The sequence below is a fragment of the Crocodylus siamensis genome, chromosome 1 (genome assembly GCF_052110815.1).
Source record: "Crocodylus siamensis isolate JL-2025a chromosome 1, ASM5211081v1, whole genome shotgun sequence".
Lineage (NCBI taxonomy): Eukaryota > Metazoa > Chordata > Crocodylia > Crocodylidae > Crocodylus > Crocodylus siamensis.
Genome location: NC_143395.1, coordinates 162802951 through 162823722, shown reverse-complemented (window position 1 = coordinate 162823722; position 20772 = coordinate 162802951). Strand labels below are relative to the sequence as shown.

Below are 20772 nucleotides of genomic sequence, written 5' to 3'. Positions count from 1 at the left end.
TGGCTTTGTGAATGGTAAAACTTTTTTTCTGTGCTAGAGCTCTGCTCAGCATGGGTATTGTGGGTAAGAGGGAAAGTCAAGGAGCTAAATATACCTCCTGTCTTTTAGGACTGACCTTTGCCCTGAGGTGACTTTGATTAACCCAGCAACTGCTCTGGATTAATGCCACTGAGGTAAGGGATGCTTAGTAGAGGCCTGACATCAGTGTAGGTTATAGCACCACCTGGACACACAGCTCCTTCTCTCAGCATATTACATTCACAGGCCTGGGCTCTAGCTGATAGGGAGTTGCCTTCTGGGTATTTGCAGCTAGAGAACAACTTTGTGTCCCACTGCAGGTGGAGCTTTGAGGATGGGTTTAACGAAAAAGGAGACTATCCTATATTCACTAACACAACTGCACTGCATTAGCAAATTTTAAATAAAACAATAATTCATAGCATATGGGTAGCAGTGCCTTCTGCCTTCCTGACTGCCCAAAACAAAAGAAATTCCTAGGCAAATATCTACCCTGAGATAGAGTTATGATTATAACCATACATCAAAGATAAATCTTAAATGGCAAAGTTCAGTATATACACACCAGCACATATTCCATGTAGGCTAAGTCTTCAAACACCACAAGAATTGGAAGTATTAGGTTTCTAGGACAGTCTTAACTCTGCCCATCTCTCTGCCACCCCACAAACCCTCCAAGCAAGAGCATTAGTTTAAGTTTTGGAGCCACTATAGCACAGTATTTATAGAGATAAACAACTCCAGTTCAGGTTATGTCTTTCTATTAGCTGGCAGGGTGTAGGCTAACATAAGAAAGAAAGGATCCCAAGAGCTTCAACTCTACACCTAATGCATTAGGCTGTCTGCACTTTGCAAAGACCAGTTTTCAATCTAGGAAACTCTAAGTCATGCGGACAGGACCAAACTTTTGTAACCAGCTTTTCCAGAATCATAAGTGAACTCTGAATAAGACAGTCCATGCCTGAGAGAGATCACAGTTTGTCACATAGTCCCCAACCTGGGTAAACTACTGTATTCAAACATAGTTATTGTTTAACAGTTTAGTTAGTGCTGTGGTTAAAGTTGCTTCTGAGAAGACACATTTGTCAAAAAAATTCCAGGCTTTCTGGCTGATCATTTACTTCTGTGCAGGAGAAAGGGGAGAAATGTCTCTTGCAATATTTGGTTAAAAGTAAAGAACTGTATTAGGGTGCATTGTGGTTCAGTCTTCTAGGGTTTGGATGCATACCTCCCCCAGGATTATGCATGTAAGCTTTTCCAGAAGGAAGGTACGTGGGCAAAGCTTGGCATTCAAATATGAAAATGCTCATATCCACAAAAAGGGAATGTAAAGTTACACGTTGCCAGCTGTGTTAACTGAAGCCTGAATTCTGGCTGGCATCTGGCCAATTACATAGTTATGCGTAAGTGGAGACTTGGCTCCAAAATCTGCTTAACACCTGCACACAGAAGGGCAGAGGCAGTGAAAGTGATAAAGGAGCAACATCTGACTTTGTATAACATGTTGCAAAACTGAAAATAAAAGATTTGTTATACTGCTTTATCCAGATACTGCAATGTCACCTGTTTGAACCACCACTCTGAGTATGTCTAATGGACAAAGTCATGCAATCCAATGAGAGAAGTCTGACTTTATTTATTCACATTAGGATAATGATTTGATCTGAAGGCTGTCCTGGTTGCTTATGTGCATTTATATATGTATAGAACTGCCCTCTCCTGGATGGAATCATGACTTCTCTTCTGTGCCATAGGCCCTATACTGCTAAGAATTAAGCAAGAGTTTCCTTTAGTTTGAGTGTCCTTTTAGAGAAGAAGTTTGAGTGCAATTCCTATCTACATAGCTTCCTTGGCTTTGTGCTGACACACAGTGACAACTGCGAAGCTGTAGGTGGTAACAGATTCATTATAATATGTAGTAGAAGGGTGCTGTATGCTCTATGTGACAGGTTGATCAGGGTGTAACTGAACTGTCTTGGAGGCATATTCCACTCTCACTTTAGCACTACTTATGGTACCGGGTGTTTTCTATAGATTTAGTTCAGAATTAAGGAAGTGTTTTTCAGGGCCTGGTCCCATGTGTACTGTGTGCCCTCACTATCATTGAAGTCAGCCAGAATGAAAGGCAAACAGCACTTCGCAAGATCAGGCGCTAGCTGGCAGCTTTGACATAGGCAGGTAACTGCTAGTCTAGTCTATATGGAGATTACTAGCTATAATTGGGTACATAAAGCTATTCGATTTTTTTCCTTCTTGAGTGCTGGTAATTTCCTGGCTGCCTTAAGTGGCTTTGATCTGTTGGCTGGTGCATTGACTCAAAGTTAAATCACTTCTGCAAAACTGCACCTAGGTATTTTCCCATGATCTCCTCCTGCATCACTGGCCCTTAGTTGTCCTTGGTTGCCCCACAAAAGCCTTTATATTTAGTCCTGCAGAGCTTCAAAAGGGGCTACAAACCAGTGGACCTGGACACATCCCCCTTTTTTTTGCTTTCTCATTCTATGAGAGGAATTTGTTTTCCTGTCAGACATTATATGATGAAAGGCAAGGTCTGGTGGTTTTCTTTGTTCAGCCGGGCTGGGATATAATACCATCCAGTCTTACATTCCTGCTGAGTGTTTTGTCATCCGATGTCTGAAAATGGCTTGGCTGTCCTTGGCAAGAAACAGCACCAAAGTGCTGTTTTGCTTTACCTGACTATTGTTTACTTCGAAAAATCACCCAGTTGAAAGAGGTCAGGCATCTGGACTTGGGGTTATTAGTTCCACTGACATCTCATGCAGCCAAGCAATATGCAAGACAGTTAAAGGAATGCAGCCAATTAATTTAAGCCTCAGATATGATTGACTTCAGTATTGTCAGAATCAGAGAGCATTGTGCTCTGGATTAACTCTTGCATTTCTTTAAAACAGCCCTCTGTTGCATACATGATTTTTTCTTAATTTCCTTTCATTGCTCTCGTACTTAGGCAGTTTCATCTGTGCCAGCAAAGGTGGCAATGCCAGAGTAGACTGGCTATTGGCATATCTATTGTCTACTACTGTGATACACAGACCAGCTCAGAGCTGGACTGAATAATGACACTGGTAAAAATGTCGATTTAAAGGCTGCTTCTGTGTAACTAATGTTATGAAAATAGGGTGGGAGATGGAAAGGCACTACACAAATATCAGGGATTGGATTACAGTAGGGATTTTTTTATCAAGGTACCATGACACTCTGGGGTGCCATGAGCTATCACACAATATTAGCTGTGCAAACATAATTCACAATATAAACCCAAAGGCCATGTCCAGATGTGTGTGCACATGCATTTCTCTGGGGACAAATAGCAGCAGCACATACTTGTGCCCCTGCTACTTGTCCCTGGCAAACACTCATTCATGTGTGATCTGGAGTGTGGCAAGTTGCCATGAGTAGGGTAGGGGAGGCTGGCCAGCAGCTGGAGTATGGCTGTGGTAGGCCAGGTATTGGGCAGTGCACACTGATGCCATGTATACCACCCCACGTTTTTCAGGCACATTTTTTTTTGACACTGGGATCTCCTGGTGTTTTTTGACCCAGAGGGATGTGGACAGTGGAGTCCCCAGGGCTCAGTCCTGGGGCCTGTACTGTTCAACATCTTTATCAGCGATCTGGATGTGGGTGTGGAAAGCACACTATCCAAATTCACTGACAACACCAAGTTGTGGGGCAAGGTGGGCACACTGGAGAGGAGGGATAGAATCCAGCTAGATCTAGACAGGTTGCAGAAGTGGGTGGATGAGAATAGGATGGAATTCAACACAGACAAGTGCAAGGTGCTGCATCTAGGGAGAAGGAACCAGCAACACACCTATAGGCTAGGGAACTCCCTTCTTGTCAACACGGTGGCAGAAAGGGATCTTGGAGTCATTGTTGACTCCAGGATAGCCATGAGCTGCCATTGTGAAGAAGCGGTCAGTAAGGCTAGCCGCATCTTGTCATGCATCTACAAATGCCTCACAAGCAGGTCCAGGGAGGTGATCCTTCCCCTCTATGCGGCGTTGGTCAGGCCACAGTTGGAGTACTGCATCCAGTTCTGGGCGTTGCACCTCAAGAGGGATGTGGCCAGCATTGAGAGGGTCCAGAGGAGGGCCACTCGCATGGTCAGGGGGCAGCAGGGTAGGCCCTACAAAGAGAGGCTAAAGGGCCAGAACCTGTTCAGCCTCCACAAGAGAAGGCTGAGAGGGGACGTGATGGTTGTCTATAAACTTACCAGGGGGGACCAGAGGGAATTGGGTGAGGCTCTGTTCCCCTTGGAACCACCAGGGGTTACTAGGAATAACAGCCACAAATTGTTAGAGAGAAGGTTCAGGCTGGACACGAGGAGACATTACTTTACAGTTAGGGCTGCCAGGCTCTCGAATGGTACAAGTGAGGTAGTGCTCTCTCCTAGCTTGGGGGTCTTCAAGAGGAGGCTGGACAGATATTTGGCTGGGATGATATGATCCTGGCACCCGTTCCTGCTTGGGGCAGGGGGTCAGACCTGACAATGTGTTTAGGTCCCTTCCGACCCTAAGTACTATGATACTAAAAAACCTACTGCACTCCAAATTAACTGTGCGACAAACACCTGCATGTATGGCATGTGCAATTTGCAGCACTCTGCTGCAGATGGGTCTATAGTGCCCCATACCACACATATGCACTTGCCTGTACGTGCCCAGACATTTCAAATAGTAATCCAGTGTTAAAAACCTTCTGACCTGTTGTGATATTTCTGAGTTCACTCCAATAGAAGAATTGCTCTACTATTTTTCTGTAGTCAAAAATCAAGTGGCAACCAAGAGCTCATATTTTCCAAGGGGTGCCTTGCAACTAAAAAGATTGAGAACCACTAAATTATAGAGATGGAGTATGGGAATAATCCAGTCCCTTACTGGGGTTTGGATTTCTCCCTAATGCAGAGAGGGAGTGTGAATAGCAATCTTGATGATGTAATCCCCATTGGTGTCTTCCACTGAGGTCTTCAGCGTTGGAAGTCCTTGCATTTATCTTACCCCAAGTCCCTCATACCATGTGAGGTGGACTGAAAGTAAGCACTCAACTTCCAGGAATCTTAGAAAATCAGTTAATTAATTTTTGGGTGTGTCCTAGTCCCCATTGGCATGGTAGTGTTACTGCAATCAGCGTGATGAATTCTTCAATTAACAGATGCTATTAAAGCAGCTCTCCCCCCCTTTTTTTTTTATGCAGAGCATCTTCTCACATCTTAAACCTTTAATTAACTGGAGACGTCATCAAGGAAAGTTTGCCTCAGAAAAACACTTGTGGTTTAATTAAAAAAGATCCTCAATAGTTAGGGAAGAAATTTATTTGGAATTCAGTCCTAATAGCAGTGAAGAAAGCCCTCAGGAATTGCTCCATCTCCTTCTTTGATTATAACACTAATATGGAATTGTCCTAAAGTGACATGACAGGTCTGGTGGAAAAAATACTTTAAACTTCACACTAGAATTCCTGATTCAGGCTGTAGATGTGAGGCAAGGTAACATTTAGTTAGCCTAACAATGGAAAGGAGACTGGAAAGTGTATAATTTCAGAACTCCCAGCTCATAAGTACAAACAAGTCTCTTAAAGACTTGTTTGAATCTCTCCTTGGGGATACATCCTTAGGGTATGTATTGTTCTACAGACGAGCTAGAAATTACTTTCTGGAGGCACTAATGCAAACTGATGCCTAGGAACAAAGGCAGAATCTCTTGCATTACAAGGACAAGGCAAAAAAGTGAAGCCTATCTGTCTGGTATGTATCTGTGCCAGTCACCAGGATGTCTAGACATTGACTCTGAGATTTTCTGACTGAAGTCACTTTCCCTGCAACATCTGCAGAATTGCCAATGAAGTACAGTGGAGACTGCAGCGCTGTCTGCCGCAATTCATGACCCAAGAGTCTTTTAAGTTTGAGTGTAGCTGGAGGTATTTTCAAAGCTGGCTAGGAGAAGATAGGTTTTTCAAACCTTTAGATCAGGGATGTCAGATGTATGATCCATGAAGCCATATCAAAAGGCCCACTGAGTTCCCAGAGGGGCTGGCAATTTGGGGATGGGGCAAAAGGGGCCAGGGCTCACTACCAGAATCTAGGGCACTGGAGATGTGGGTCAGTGGCTGGGGGTGAGCAATGGCTGTGTTAACTCCAAGTCCTGTTGACACTTTCCTTGCCTGCATGTCCACATCTGGCATATGAAGAACCGCACTGTTCAGATCCAGCTTAGGTGGTAGGGCAAGTTTGATATGCTGATTTTATAGGATTTGGGAAAGATCATGCCTACTTATTGCTTCATCCTTTGGTGTGAGCACTTTTGTATGTGTGATGTTCTCTAGGAGGATGAAGTAGCACAAACAGCAGTTTGAGATGCACAAGATTTGAGTTCACTGTAATCTCTTGTGTCAGATGCCCACAGCTGGCACCCTTTGGGATGCGTGACAGACCTCCCCAAAAGAATCCAAGGCACCTAAACCACACAGAAATTGCCTTTTATTCTTAGGGGATCTCCCAGCAGATTTGAAAGTGGTTCTTTCTGGCAGCAACATCTGTGTAAAGGTTGCTTACTCTTTACAGAGTAACCGTCTGTTTTCAATTGTCTAACTTTCTAGCATACCTTGAACACACAGACAATTTCTCTTTGGTTTTTCATGAGATTGTTTGAATTCTTGAGCCAAATCATATATTTTCAAGACTGATGCAAGGAGTAATAAAGCCTTTTGCTATTTTAAAAAAAATTCCTACTACTTTGCAACAGCTCTAAAAATTTCATGATTTGCAGTGGAAACATTTCAATCTGGAGCTGTGAGTTCACAGGATTGACAGCAATATCACTCCCTCGCTTCCCCCTCTCCACAGGTGTAGCTCATGTGCTGGTGGCTTGTTTCCTGCAGCTCCAGAATCCTAAGTCCCTTCTGGAGTCCAAGGCACAGCTGGAGCTGCAGGCTGGTCTGGGACACTCAGGGGTACCAAGCAGGGAACAACTGAGGACCTGCCCACCATCACTGTTGACCTGGTGGCAGGGGAAGCCCCAGGGCTGGTCCTGCCCCTCTACAGCTGGGGATTGCCAGGAGGGGCTGTATAGGGTGCTGGGCTTTGTAGCAGCAGCAATAGATGGATCCCTACTCCCTATCCCCTGCCTCTGATTTCCCTTGCAGGTGCAGGGGTTCCAGCTGCTAGGGGCAGCTAATCAGGATGCCAGCTTGACCTAGCAATGGTAGGCCTGTCTCCCCCATCCTATGGCAGAGGCAAGCCTGGGGAAACCCTGCTGGAGAGAGGGAATGGGAGGGGAAGTGCTGCTGAGTGCCAAAGGTGTGGGACAGGGAAGTTGTATCTTCTTCTGTGACTCAAGGCCCCAGCAGCTGCTGCCATGGCATGGTTTGCCTGCAGGGAAGGAAGAGGGTGGCTGCAGCCACGCTGGTGGAACATCCTCCTTTGTGAAATCCTAGAACTAGCTACATAGGTGCATAAAGATACCTGCTGCTATATCAGGAAAATCTGCCCAAATGTGATCAAACTGCAAACTCTGAAATATTGCCACATGGTCACATACAGTAGAAAAGCTCAGAGACTGATTCCTCTGGTTTCCCAGTTGCATTGGGGATACTTTAGACCAGGGGTTCTCAATTCTCAGGCTGTGGCCTGGTGCTGGGCCACAGTGGGTTGGCTGCCGGTCTGCAGCTCGGTCACCTGCAGACCGGAAATGGCCACAGACCGGCAAATCACAGCCCCCCCCAAAGACAGAAGGAGAGGCCGCGGCTCCTTCCGCAGGGTCCATGGCAGCACAGAGTTTGGCCCACCGACCTGCCTGGAGGGTGAGGGTATCCTTACCTGTCTTCTGGACAAAATTCCAGCCACGGTTGGCTGTGACTGCTGGGCCCTGGTTTGCTGGTCCATGGCATTAAAACATTGGGAACCCCTGCTCTAGATCTCACTAAGCCTCCTGTCTCATCCTGAAGCAACCACACAAACTCACCATATCTTCTGCTGGTGCACTGAGTAAAGTGGGGGTTCTGTGGGTGAAAAAGCATATGAACTTATGGTTAGAATGTATCATAATACCTGCGTTTACAGGGCCAATTAAGGGTGGCTGTGGGATTTTAATTCTGGCATTTCCTCACTTTCAAAGGCCTGATTTTGCAATTGTTAAAACACAATTTTAGGGGCTTGTATTACGAAGCACCCTTCATTACAAAAGTTCATAAAATGCTACCCACTAGTAAAATCCTGCCACTTCTGTGGTGGAAAGCAGCCACTGATTACACACTGGTGTACTGTGGGAAATAAGAAATGCAGAATCCAGTTGCATAATGAAAACAACAGAATCATAAGGTTGGAAGGGACTTTGAGAATCATCAAGTCCAAAATGAGGACACTGAACTTTTATTTGTTCTCATTGAGAAGACCCCATCATAAAACAGGTGTTGTCCAAAAGGAAATAAGCAGTGCTAGAATCAGTCAGCCAATTGCAACTAGGCTTTAACTAAGTGAGGAATCTGAAATCAATTGCCTCAGTGGATCACTGAGAAGGGGCAAGGCTTGTTAAGGTTTTAAATCAAGAAGCTTTCAACAGGGAAAGGTAGAAGTGTTGGTCAGATCCTCAGCTGTTGTAAACTGGTGTGGTTCTGACCTTGGATGGCTTTCAGGACTGAGGATGTTGCCTCAGAATTCAGTCACGAGGATTGATGCTTAGCTACTGTATGTAACTCAGCATATCTAACGTATTGCACAAGTCTCTGGAGATGGGACAGCACTGATGGCTAAGCACATTTGTTCAGTCTCATAGTTTCATAGTTGGTAGGGTTGGAAGGGACTTGAGTAGATCATCTAGTCCGACCCCCTGCCATGGCAGGAAAGAGTACTGGGCTCAAACGACCCCGGCAAGGTGTTTGTCTAGCCTCCTCTTAAAGACCCCCCAGGGTAGGAGCCAGCACCACTTCTCTTGGAAGCTGGTTCCAGACCCTAGCCGCTCTGACAGTGAAGTAGCGCCTCCTGATATCTAGCCTAAATCTACCCTCTGCCAGCGTGCGACCGTTATTCCTAGTAGTGCTCAGGGGAACAGGGACTCCCGCAGTGCCTGCTGGTCCCCCCTGACTAGTTTATAACAGGCCACAAGATCCCCCCTCAGCCTTCTCTTGTGGAGGCTGAACAGGTTCAGGTCCCGTAGCCTCTCCTCATAAGGCCTGCCCTGTTGACCCCCGATCATGCGAGCGGCCCTCCTCTGGACCCTCTCCATGTTGTCGACATCCCTCTTGAAGTGTGGCGCCCAGAACTGGATGCAGTACTCCAGCTGCGGCTTGACTAGTGCCGCATAGAGGGGGAGGATCACCTCCTTGGACCGGCTTGAGATGCATCAGTGGATCAAGTTAAAAATGCTTCACTACTGGTTTTACTTAAAAAACTCATCGCCTGGGCCTGGGCATTTGGATTCTTTTAGCCCAGGAATTGCTTTCAAGCCTGTGTGCGCCTTTTGAATTAGCCAAGGCTGAGGAATCTTTTTTCAGTTTCTTCAAGAGCTGTATGCAAGGACTCCTATTTAGAGCTAACTAGTTTATAGTGGGCTGTTCCACAGGTTAGGTAATGTGACTCGTATAGCGAAGCTATTGTGCACAAACTGAGCATAAGCATGCTCAGGTGAGAGAGGGAGCTGAATGTACACTGTTCTCAAAACATGGAGGTCTTGTTTTGAACCTCTTTTAGGACTGTCTCTTTTGTAACCACCCCCACTTCCTGTCACAAGACCTGACTGACCTTCCCTTTGGCAGAATTCTTTTGAAGCTATCAGCGCTGAGCATATGCCAAACCAGGTTGCTTCAGAGCAGCTTGAGAAGTGCTGACTCCCTACCCCCTCATAGTAGGGTTGAAAGTACAACCAGCATGCCTTGACTGAAGCAGTATCTACCTAGGTTTCCCTCCCTGTCCATAGCTCAGACCATTCTAGGTGTGCTATGCTCTCACCATGGGTCAAGGACTTATCTTCTGTATTACTAAATTGGCACTTTTGGATAGGTATTTCCCTGCCCCCCACTGTTGCTGTGATCTTCATGAGCAAGGAGAAACCCTTTCAGCAGATTCAGTGCTGGCATAAAAAAGGTACCTCCTTGAGGGCATTAGAGCTTTACCCCTTAAGTCAGCGTTGTGTTCAGTCTTCCTTAGGCAACAGAGCTCCTTGTTCTAAAGGCCCTTCTTCAATTTCATCATGGTCAGACCACTATATGTTATAACAGGGTGCAGTATGCAACCAGCACTCTCCAGCAGGTCCCTGCATTGAGAGGACCATGACATTATTCTGTGATAATTGTTGAAGTTACAAAATTATTTTTCATTACATATTGAAATGGGATGGGTAGCTCAGAAGGAAATAAAAAGAGCAAACTAACAAAAAACTCTTTTCATAGTTTGATTATTTTTTTTGCAAACAGGAATGCTGTCCAGAACTGATTTGAGAGGGTTTAGCTCTTTCCTAGGTAAGAAATTACCAAGAATCCCTGAACCTCAAAGCCATTCTCCTTCCAAAAAAAACTAGCCCCCCTGCCCCAAAACAGACTTATTTGAAACGGATGCATCTCTGTGAGATGTTTTGACAATGAATCAGCATATTCAGATTAACTGAAATTCTGTCAAAAATGTTTTAGCCACAGTCAGCTCAAACACAAAAATGGTAGGAAGCTATTGTTTAGGGGTTGAACTAGATGACCTCAAGTTTCCTTCCTGCCCTACTTTTCTGATTCTTTGTTTTAGTTCCATCCCAGGTAGCTAAGCTGGAGTTAGAGTTCTGAGAAGGCCCCTTCTGCTCAGAAATGCTGATCATCTTTTTATTAGCAGAGAAAGATTCCCAGATTAGAATACCAAAAACCAAGTTATTTATCTCAAAGATAACAGCTTCCTGACCCCCCCAGATTGCTTAAAACTCATTTTGGTATGCTAGTAGTTATCTTTAGCTTCCTCTATGTTGTTTTAGCTCCTAGTGCTCTATCTGACACCTGCTACTTGTCACAAGACATTCTTGGCTCTGTTGGCCATACTATTATCTTCTCTGTCACTGTGACTGTATAGATGGACACCTTTTCCATAGTTTTCCACCAAGCATTTCTCTGGTTTATTAATACAAATTATTCAACCTGCTGAAAACTGCTCTAAGGTTAAAATTCCCAGATATAGGCAGATAACATATTTTAAAAAAAGACTTACTTGTTGCTGTTGGACAGAGCCCTGGAATAGGTTTCAGAAAACCTGGGGGTTGATTCCTAACTATGCTATTGATGATGTTTGGCAAGTGACTTCAGCTGTGTCTGTTTTTGCATCTGGTGAAATTTGGCTCATGAAAGCGACCTTCTTTTAAAGCACTCTGGGATTGACAGATAAACAGCACTATGCAAGAGCTGGGTATTATTAGATGCAATGGACCAAGTTTTCCTTGTTGCCACTGACAAAACTCATTTCACTTTAATAGGGCTGCAACAATCTAGTGGGAGAATTTCATCTAAGAAATATTTAATCTGCTTGGGTCTAAATATAACTTTGCAACAAATTTTTCATCCTCCTCCTCTCTGTTTTTCTGCAGCTTGCATACTCACTTGCTAAATATATTACCAGGCACTATTTGCCTCCATCTACACAGGGGAGTTCCTTGTGTGGTTTCTCTTACTCCTAGAAATTTTGCAGATGCATAGCTAGGGCTCTTCTAACCCCTCACATAAATACTGGTTTCTGTGCAAAGCAGGTATAAAACGCAATCAAATTAGAATTCTGCAGTCTCACTAGTGATAGGGATGCACCTGACTTTCATGTGTGTATTGGACTACATGAGGTATAAAACAGTGGAGAACAAGTCCACAGCTATTTATCACAGAGAAAAAACTAGCTATTTATCACACTAGCTGGGCCCTTGTCAGTGACTCTTTTTCTCAGTAGAGGGAGTTGTTTCTCAATGTAATAAGATAACATTATCCAATTGCATTTTTGTCAGGCATGTCTTATTTATTACCTCACATGTAATTTAATTTGTAGTGTATTTCCCTTGCTATTTTCTATATTTTCCCCCTGTATATTGTAATAACTTTCAATAAAAGTTTGAACAAAGAAAGGGACACAATTTTTGATCCACCACTGAGATGAAATACTCAGGCATCTCTTGCTTTTTGGAAAAAAAGCTTTTCTTACTTTTGGCAATCAGTGAAGTTTTCTAGGAAAATGTTGATGATCATCATCTGGGAACACAATTACCGGCTTCAATAAAAATCGTAGCTGAAATGTTGCATTGCTGGTAACACATAACAGGTGCCCACAGCAAGGTGAATTATTATGATGTCTAGTGACTGTATTTGTTTCTCTCACAAACAAACGGTCCCTGCCCCGAAAATCTCCATCAAAGTGTGTGACAGGTGACAGGCTTACTGACAATTTACTTATATCTACTGGTTGTCATCTGTCATATGAGCAACAGCTGGGGGGAGCACAAGGTAAATGAGAAACTTATAAATATGTAATAAGCAACTGTCAATGTGCACCAGCTGCCTAGTGGTTGTCAGGTGTTTTGTAGGCATTACAGCATAGGTGCATTTAAAGGAGAGGCAGCAAAGCAACACTTTAAGACAGAAGCTGGAGAAAGAAGCATAGTTCTGAAACTGAGGGAGAAGTGAGAGGTAAAATGAATTGCTGAACTGCAATTGAGCTAGAACACTAGGCTCCTTATTCTTGAGAAAAATGTCATAAGAACGTTAATATTCACAAATGAAGAAACTCTCTCATAATACCTGGAAAACATTGGTATTCTCAGATCTCTATAGTACTGAGACAATGGTCTAGCACTGACTCTGGTAGAGTTTTTCTCCCCACTTCTTGAGATACAGGGCAAAACCCAGATGCTGCATCTATATGCTGAGCTATAGGTTACCCCTGCTTAGCTGCAAAGGCAGGCTTCAATGCAGTAGCTTTGATTTCCCGCCCCCCCCCCGCTGTTGTTCAAGAAGTTCTGCATGCGTCCACCCATTGGACCTGTGTCTCTTCACTCTCTCATAGAACAAACCTTATTAATACAGCATTCATATACTTTAAAACAAAGGAAAGGAGAAATGTCTTTCTGTTGTTGCTAATGAAATTTTTATCTGGGCATCTCTGTAAGCACATCGGGCCTAAGAGGCACAGATTATATTAGAGAAAGAAGAGAGTCAGTGAACCTTGGAAATAAATCAAAAGACAAAAAAGGAAGAAGAATAGCAACAGTAAATTAATAAGTGATACAAAACAACTGGAGGAAATAATAAAAACGGGAGGAGTGGGAAAAAAAGGCACAGGAGAGATTGTTTACAATGTGTATTGGACTTACCAGCTTTCTGACATCTTATCTCCAATTCCTTCCATATGTTACTTTACGCACGGGTTCCTGTTTTTATGGGGTTTTGTTCTTCGGTTTTCGAACAAACATGAATGACTCGCATCTGCTCCAATACCTAATTTATTCTCAAATGTCTTCTGCCAGGGATGGCTCTGCTTGTGCTATACTTACCAATGACAGGAGTGGAAGAAAAGTAAACTGGGGAAGAGAAGGGGACAAAGACATGACAGAACAGAAATAACATGTAAACCAGTGTAAGTGATCAGAAACTGGTTCAAATGTATAACACAACAGCAGTTCAGTGCATATAAACTGCTTTCAAAATGACCAGAACTGGTTTAAGATAAACCTGGATGGATGTAGTATCAGACTGAACTGATTTAGGTTAAACCCGTTTATTAAATTTCTGGCCCACATCTCCTTCTGATTCAAGTGAGCTCACAGTCCCCCAGCATCCCAGGATGTTTTGCCACCCATCCCCTTGCAGGGAGGCGGGCTAGCTTTGGCCCAAGCTGTAACAGAGCAAGGAAGCATGCTCTGGCGCCCGGGGCTTCTGGCCTGGCCCGGCCTACTGCAGGCACCTGGCTGCATGTCTTCAGTCAAAAGTGAAAGTCTGTTCACTTGCTTATGGGTTCAGTCTGCAGCTTAGAGGAATCTGCCAAGATTGAATGGACTCAGCCTTGGGCTTTACTGTGTGTACTTAGCCGAGGAGGGTTTGACTGGCTTCTGGTGCCTAGCAGTGTGTCCCCTACCTCTCCCTCTAAGAAGCCTGAACTGGCAGGTTGTCCCACAGGGGTAAAGGCTTGTCCCCAAGCCGAGCCCTGGGGTCCCCTGGAGGGAGGCCGGAGCCTGCTGCTGGCTCAGCCCTGCCCGCAGCCCAGCTCCACGCTGGCCTCCTCCCCACGGAGAGCCGCTCTGTGTGGAAGATGATGATTTTTTTGTTTGTTTGTTTTTTTATGCAAGTGCTCTTGACAGCTCCGGAGCCTCCAATCTTCTCCTCCAAATCCAGTGATTACATCCCACCTACCTGAGCCGCCCCCGCCGCCGCTTACTACTGGAGGGAGCCACCCTCCCGCCCCCGCCCCCGCCCCGGTTCCAGCCACTTAGCCCAACGCGCATTAACCCTAATCCGCCTCCTGCTGCCCGCGCCAGGGGGGGCGGCAGCCCGAGCACAGCCGCCCGGCTCCAACTTTTGCAGGGGCGCCGCTAAGTTGCACTGCACCTGCCTGCCCCCGCGGGAGGGAAGCGCGGCCCTTCGCCTGCTGCGGCGGCACGGGCGGGATCCCTGCCCGGACACACTCGCCGACTCCTTCCCCCCGGACGGACAGACGGACGGACGGACCGACCCGCAGACTAGCTCCCTGGACAGACTCGGGCACCCTCCTCCCCGGACACACTCACGGACTGTCGCCCTGCAGGGACTCGGGCACCCGCCGTCCTTCCCTGGACAGATCCCCGTCCCCGGACAGACTCCCTCCCTCCCTCCCACGACACAGACTCCCTCCACCCCCCGGACAGCCTCCCTTTCTCCCCTAGGCACAGACTCAGACACCCTCCCTGCCCGGACAGACAGACTCACAGACAGGACCCTCCCTTCCTCCTTCCCCGGACAGACTCCTTCCCTTCCCTTCCCCTCCCCTCCCCGCAGACAGACGCGCAGACACTCCCCCCCGGACAGCCCCCCTTCCCCGGAGCCCGGCGGCGGCAGCACCGGGTCCCCCGCCCCCGGGCCGGGCCGGGCCGGGCCGGCTGTGGTGCGTGGTGCGCGGCGCGCAGCGGCGGGCTATGCCTCTGGCCGGGGCTGCTCGGGCGGCAGCAGCGCGCCGCTAGCTCCCCAGCCCCCCCGCCCGGGCGGCCGGCCGGCCGAGGATGAGGCGGCTGAGCCGGCGCCTGGCTTGGTCGCTCCTGGGCATCCTGGGACTCGCCGCGCTGCTCCTCTTCTTCGGGGCTCGCAGGAAGTTGGAGGCGGCAGGAGCCCAAGGGCAGACGCCGAAGGTAAGGCGGTGCGTGCGTGCGGGCGGGGAGGGAGATGCAGCCCCTGCGGAGGCGCTGGGGGACTCCGCGCCCCCTGCCCCTCTCCCCTTCCCGTTGCCGAGCGCTCCCAACTCCTCTGCAGCACTTTCGGGGCGAGTCCGGGGCTTGTCCCATAGGACATCCACCACACGTCCCACCTGCCTCCCGGGACTTTTCTGGCTGCGAAACTCTGTGGCTGCAGGGGGCAGGGCTAGGAGCAGTGGCCTCAAGCTGCGGCGGGAAATGGAGTTGGGGGGCGAGGCACTGTTTGAGGAGCGGCGTGGTCAAGCCCTGGGGCAGGCTGCCGGGAGAAGCTGTGGCATCTCCACCCCTGGAAGTTTTCTGGAGCAGGTGGGGCAGACACTTGGCTGGGATGGTTTGGGCGGGGGTGATCCTGCCTTGAGCAGGAGGCAGGACTAGATGACCTTGTGAGGTCCCTTCCAGCCCGCTTCCCTGCGATCTGTCCCTCAGCACAGGACTCTGGCAGGCAGCCGGAGATGATGGGGCTGCTCATCCCTGCCCCCCGGAAATCTGTGGGCTTGGTGGCTGGGAAAGGACTTGGGAGAATGGGTTTGTTCTGGGCAGGAGGAGGTGGATTTAATAACAAGCCTTTCAACTACCTGAAGGGGGGCTCAGAGGGGATGGAGCTGGACTGTTTTCACTGGTGGCAGATGATAGGAGGAGGAGCAACAGGCTCAAGTTGCAGCAAGGGAAGTTGAGGTTAGATATGAGGAAAAACTTTCTCACTAGGAGGGTGGTGAAGCACTGGAACAGGTTACCTAGGGAGGTGGTGGACTCTCAGTCCTAGGCAGGTGTCCTTGTGTGGGTTAGGCACAGAAGGAGCCAGGTACCTTGCAAGGAAACATGGCTTACAATGTATCTTTCATCCTTGGATCACTTAGGTTTTTAAGACCCTGCTAGAAAAAACCTTGGCTGGGATAATCTAGTTGGGGCTGGTCCTGCTTTTGGACTTGATGTGACCTCCTGAGGTCCCTTCCAGCCCTCCTTTTCTATGATTCTATGTTTGCAAGCCAGACCGCTCATGCCAGAGGTGGGAGGTACAGGCAGTGTGTGTAAAGTGCTCGTAGCAACTTGTCTGGTGCCTTAAGATGTGTGGGTTAAAGAGGTACCCCTTTGCTGTCTTGAATGAGTTAGGCAGTGATGTGGAGGGCTCGCTGTCCAGCCCAGAGTCTGCTTTTGCTCGGTTCTACTTCCATGTGTGTAACTGCGTTGATCTCCGTGGAATTGCTCCCCGTTTCCTCCCTGGGAGCCATCAGAAGTCAAATTGTTATTGAGGACATGCTGAGTGATCCAAGGATGAAAGATGCATTGTAAGCCATGTTTCCTTGCAAGGTACGTGGCTCCCTCTGCAAGCCAGACTGCTCATGCCAGAGGTGGGAGATACTCGCCTAGGATGGAGTCCACCACCTCCCTAAGTAACCTGTTCTAGTGCTTCACCACCCTCCTCATGAAAGTTTTTCCTTATGTCTAACCTCCACTTCCCTTGCTGCAGCTTGAGCCTGTTGTTTCTAGTTTTGTTGTCTGCCACCACTGAGAACAGTCTAGCTCCGTCCTCTTTGTAACCAGCTTCAACCTCATTCCTGTAATCTCTCCTTTTTATATGCGGTCTGTAACTGCACTGTAAGTTCTCCATGTGACCTCACTAGGCCTTTTATAGGACTAGATAAAATTAGCATGCTATATTTTCCTGCTTTCAAACTTTGTGCCAAGGTGGTAGGATTTCTGTCCTAACCCTTTCTTTGCATGAGATCAGTCTCAAGCTTAATGTTTCCTGTTAAAGAGGTAGAAGCATTTTTTGGGAGGAGGGGGGGAAGGAGAAGGAGGGGAAAGGGAATGTTTGCTTTAATTTAGATGTCTGTGCTTCATGTATAACTAAAGGCTTAAGATGCTGTGAAAACTTTGCATTAGGGTAATGAACATCACCTTAGTCATCAGTAGGTGAGTCTATGTGAGACACTACTGCAGGGTAGGGTGCTAACCGTGCAGCAATGGTACTGTGCAGTAGTAACAAGCTACTGTGCAGCAGCTTGTTGCTTCTACACAGTAGCATCTAAAAACAGCTGTGTGGTGACAGTACAGTGCCAGTATGGACCAGAATCCCAGAGCTGAAGGCAGGCCCCAATTCAGAGAAGTACTTAAGCATATCCTTATTCATCTGTACTCAGCAAAGGATTTAAGAAAATTGAGAGCATATGTTTAAGTCGCATTTAAGTCCGTGGAACTTAAACATGTCCCTAATGTTCAGATGTGTTTAGTAATTTGCAGGGTAAGGCTGAACTGGGGCTAGGTTCCTGAGCTGGACCTTGGAGCAGGTGGGTGTCTTTGTGTGGGTTAGGCACAGAGGGAGCCAGGTACAGTGGCTTACAATGTATCTTTCATCTTTGAATCGCTAAGCATGTCCTTAATAATAACTGACTGATTCTCACAATGCCTGTGTGAAGTAGATATGACTATGCAATATTCATTTTAAAAATAGGGCAGCATCAGGGGAGAGTTTGAGTCTGTGGTCATAGTGAGTCAGCGGCAGAGCTGTAGCTACTCTCAACTAATTTAAATCACTACACTTAAAAGCAGGGACTTAAGAGGAATGTAAGTGTTACCATGAAATGGTTTCCTACCTTGGTGAAAGTAGGTTGCTGGTGGGATTCCACACCTTCCTGCCCTGTTTTGAACCTGTTCTGTCAAAACCTGCTAAGTGCAAACCCCCATAAATATGAAGTGAAACTGTCTAATTTTTAAATTCCATGAAATGCAGAGAAAGGACACAAGCAGGGACTTTTTTTCAACATGATGTCTACTTTAATAACTTATGATGTTACTAACACTGAAAAGGCAAAAAAGGAAACTCGTCTAAATACAGGGACCAGATTCTGTTCTTAATTACACTGCTATAAATCTCCATCTCTTCCTTGAAGTGAGTTGGTTAATGGGAATCTCCATGGGATTTGCATTAAGCTCTTGCTCCAGATGCATACCAGTGTAATTGAGAAGAATAGCTAGCCCATGATTCATATGGCAGCTGTGTTGTCTTGACCAGTTCTTCAAAGACAACTGTATCTACCAAGTCTGAAAACTTATAACTCAAACCACTGTTAAAAAATCCTAAATTGGTAAAAAAAAAATAAAAATAAAAATCTGTTTTTCATGTGGTGAAAGTTTTAAACTTTCTTTTTTCTCCCCTCCATGCTTTCTAAACAAAAATGATTGAATGGATTTTTTTCAGGCTTTCTGAAAAAATTCTCATTTCTAGGATGGGAGAATGAGCTTGTGCAATTTCAGGCCGAAAGATAATTTTTTTTGTAGGGGAAGGTAATAAGTCTCTAGAAGGAGATTTAGTATGAAAGTGCTTTTGGAACTGTAACTATCCCTTTGTGTAAATAGGCTTGGATTGGAACTGCAGTCTTCAGAATTGCAAAATAAAAATTCACTTGTCGGACATGATATAGTATATTATCCTTCAAATGAACCCTTTTCTTTCTTAGGAACAGTTGCTGCAGAATTCATTCTCCTTTTTCACAGTCCCCTTTGAATATTCATGGGCTGTGGAGAGATGTATTTACCCTATGATCTTTCAACTGCTAGCATTATTACGGGATCATTTCTGTTCCCAGTGCAGTCAATAAGAATCTTCTCATAAATGTGGGATCTGGCCCTAAATTTCTAAGTTGCACCAGCCAAGTTGCCATAACTCCGGCAATTTGACTGCTAAAATTGCCTCTTCGTTTCTGCTGAATTTTCTATCAAAACAGTTGCATTCTCCTGAGGTCCATAGAGTACAGATTGATATTTCTTTTGTTGCGCATTATAGTTTTGGCTTTGGAAGCCACTTTTGAATAATATGTCCATTCTCACCACTAGCTTATAATTCATATGACGTCACTTCAGTTAAGCCCTCTTCAGGGATTCACATATGATTTTGTATACCAGAGCTAGTGAGACTACAGTGTGTGTAGGAGATGGGGCTATGCTATAGTTGTCTTGTCTATGAGGACAGGTACTTTGGACACTGGTGAGTTGGTGTTTGTGTATCAAGTGATTCTCCTGCAGTGTGCAAATAGGTTCTTCCTTACCTCCTCCAGTTCTGTAAAGGAAGCTGAAATTATAATGACAGAAAGAGCCTCTGTGACATAGTGGGACAAATTGGTGGTGCTGCTTCTGTTGGAGAAATGGTTTCCATTCACCACGCTTCACAGTCAAACATTCTTAATTTTCTTCTTGCTTTTAATGCTTCTTTCACTCAGGCTTACTTTATTTTTGGGGTAATGTGGTCACCAAACTGTGCTCACTGAGGCCTTCATGGTAGATCCGCAACATGACTCACCTGGAACTTCCCAGTGAGCATCTGAGTAAAGCGGTCTAAAAGCAGAGTCTTCTCCGGTGCTTGAGCTGAAGAAAACTCCCTCAGGCATCTGCAGGTTAGGGATCATGACACACAGATGAGCTATTCTGATTCTATCCAGCAGACATCAGTGGTGTACATGCATATTGGTGAGTTATTTAGGGCATGAAGAACTGTACTAGGAAGCTGTTCCGTGAAGCGCTGCACGCTCGCTCCAGATCCACTACAACCTGAAACAGATGTGTGGTGCTAGGCACACATTAGTAGCCATGCCAGAGACAGCGAGCTTATCTTTACAGGCCCACTATATCTATTTTGGATGCTGTGTGTGCTTAGGAAACATGAGCTAGACTACCTGCACATGCTCCCGTTCCCCTGCTGGACTGTTACCACTGTGTGCTCCATGCCAGAGCTGTAGCTATTGTTGCTGCTGCCAGAGCCACCCAGTGCCTTGGGCTGGATCTAGCCCACAAAGCCCTGTAGTCTGGGTCCAGCTGGGGTAGGAGATAAGTTTGGCACCCCTGCCTTAGGGTACTGTTACACTAATGCTACACTAGAGGTACAGTCTGTTAGGGCGTATATAGTGTGACACGGAGCCAGCCATGCTACTTCCAGTTCAGGTGGGCTCTTGAATCAGAAGTAGGGCTACTGTGGTGCCAGGCCTATGTGAATTCAGGTGTTCAGGCTGCAGTGATTTAGTGGTTTTAAGCTACAAAAACGGGTTACCACAAAGTAAACTATACTGGGAGTTTACAGCATATTATTTTTTTCTGTGGGAGCTGTTGACTTTCACCCTCTTACCTGGCAGCATGAGGTAACTCATTCTCCTTTCATTGAGGGATAAGCCACCTCACATTTTCTGTGAGGTAAAAGCAAGCACAAAGTTACCATGGAGTAATTGATATCCTGTCAGTTCTCACCATACCTGATTTCACAGTACGGTTTTTCTTTTATTCACTCCCATAGATGATTACTTTGCTGAGCACATATGGTGCACTTGGCATAGGAGGGACATACATGTGTACCAAAAAAACCAAT

At 46.2% G+C, this 20772-nt stretch overlaps 1 protein-coding gene across 1 annotated transcript in view; it reads left to right on the top strand.

The window, feature by feature from the left end:
• Positions 1–14485: 14485 nt before the first annotated feature.
• The window catches only part of GALNT14 (polypeptide N-acetylgalactosaminyltransferase 14), a 213290-nt gene continuing 207003 nt past the window's right edge, over positions 14486–20772 (top strand). The window contains exon 1 of the mRNA XM_090047316.1: positions 14486–15356. Within this exon, the coding sequence (XP_089903442.1) occupies positions 15231–15356 (126 nt within the window). The 5' untranslated portion in view covers positions 14486–15230. The remainder of the gene's footprint in view (positions 15357–20772) is intronic.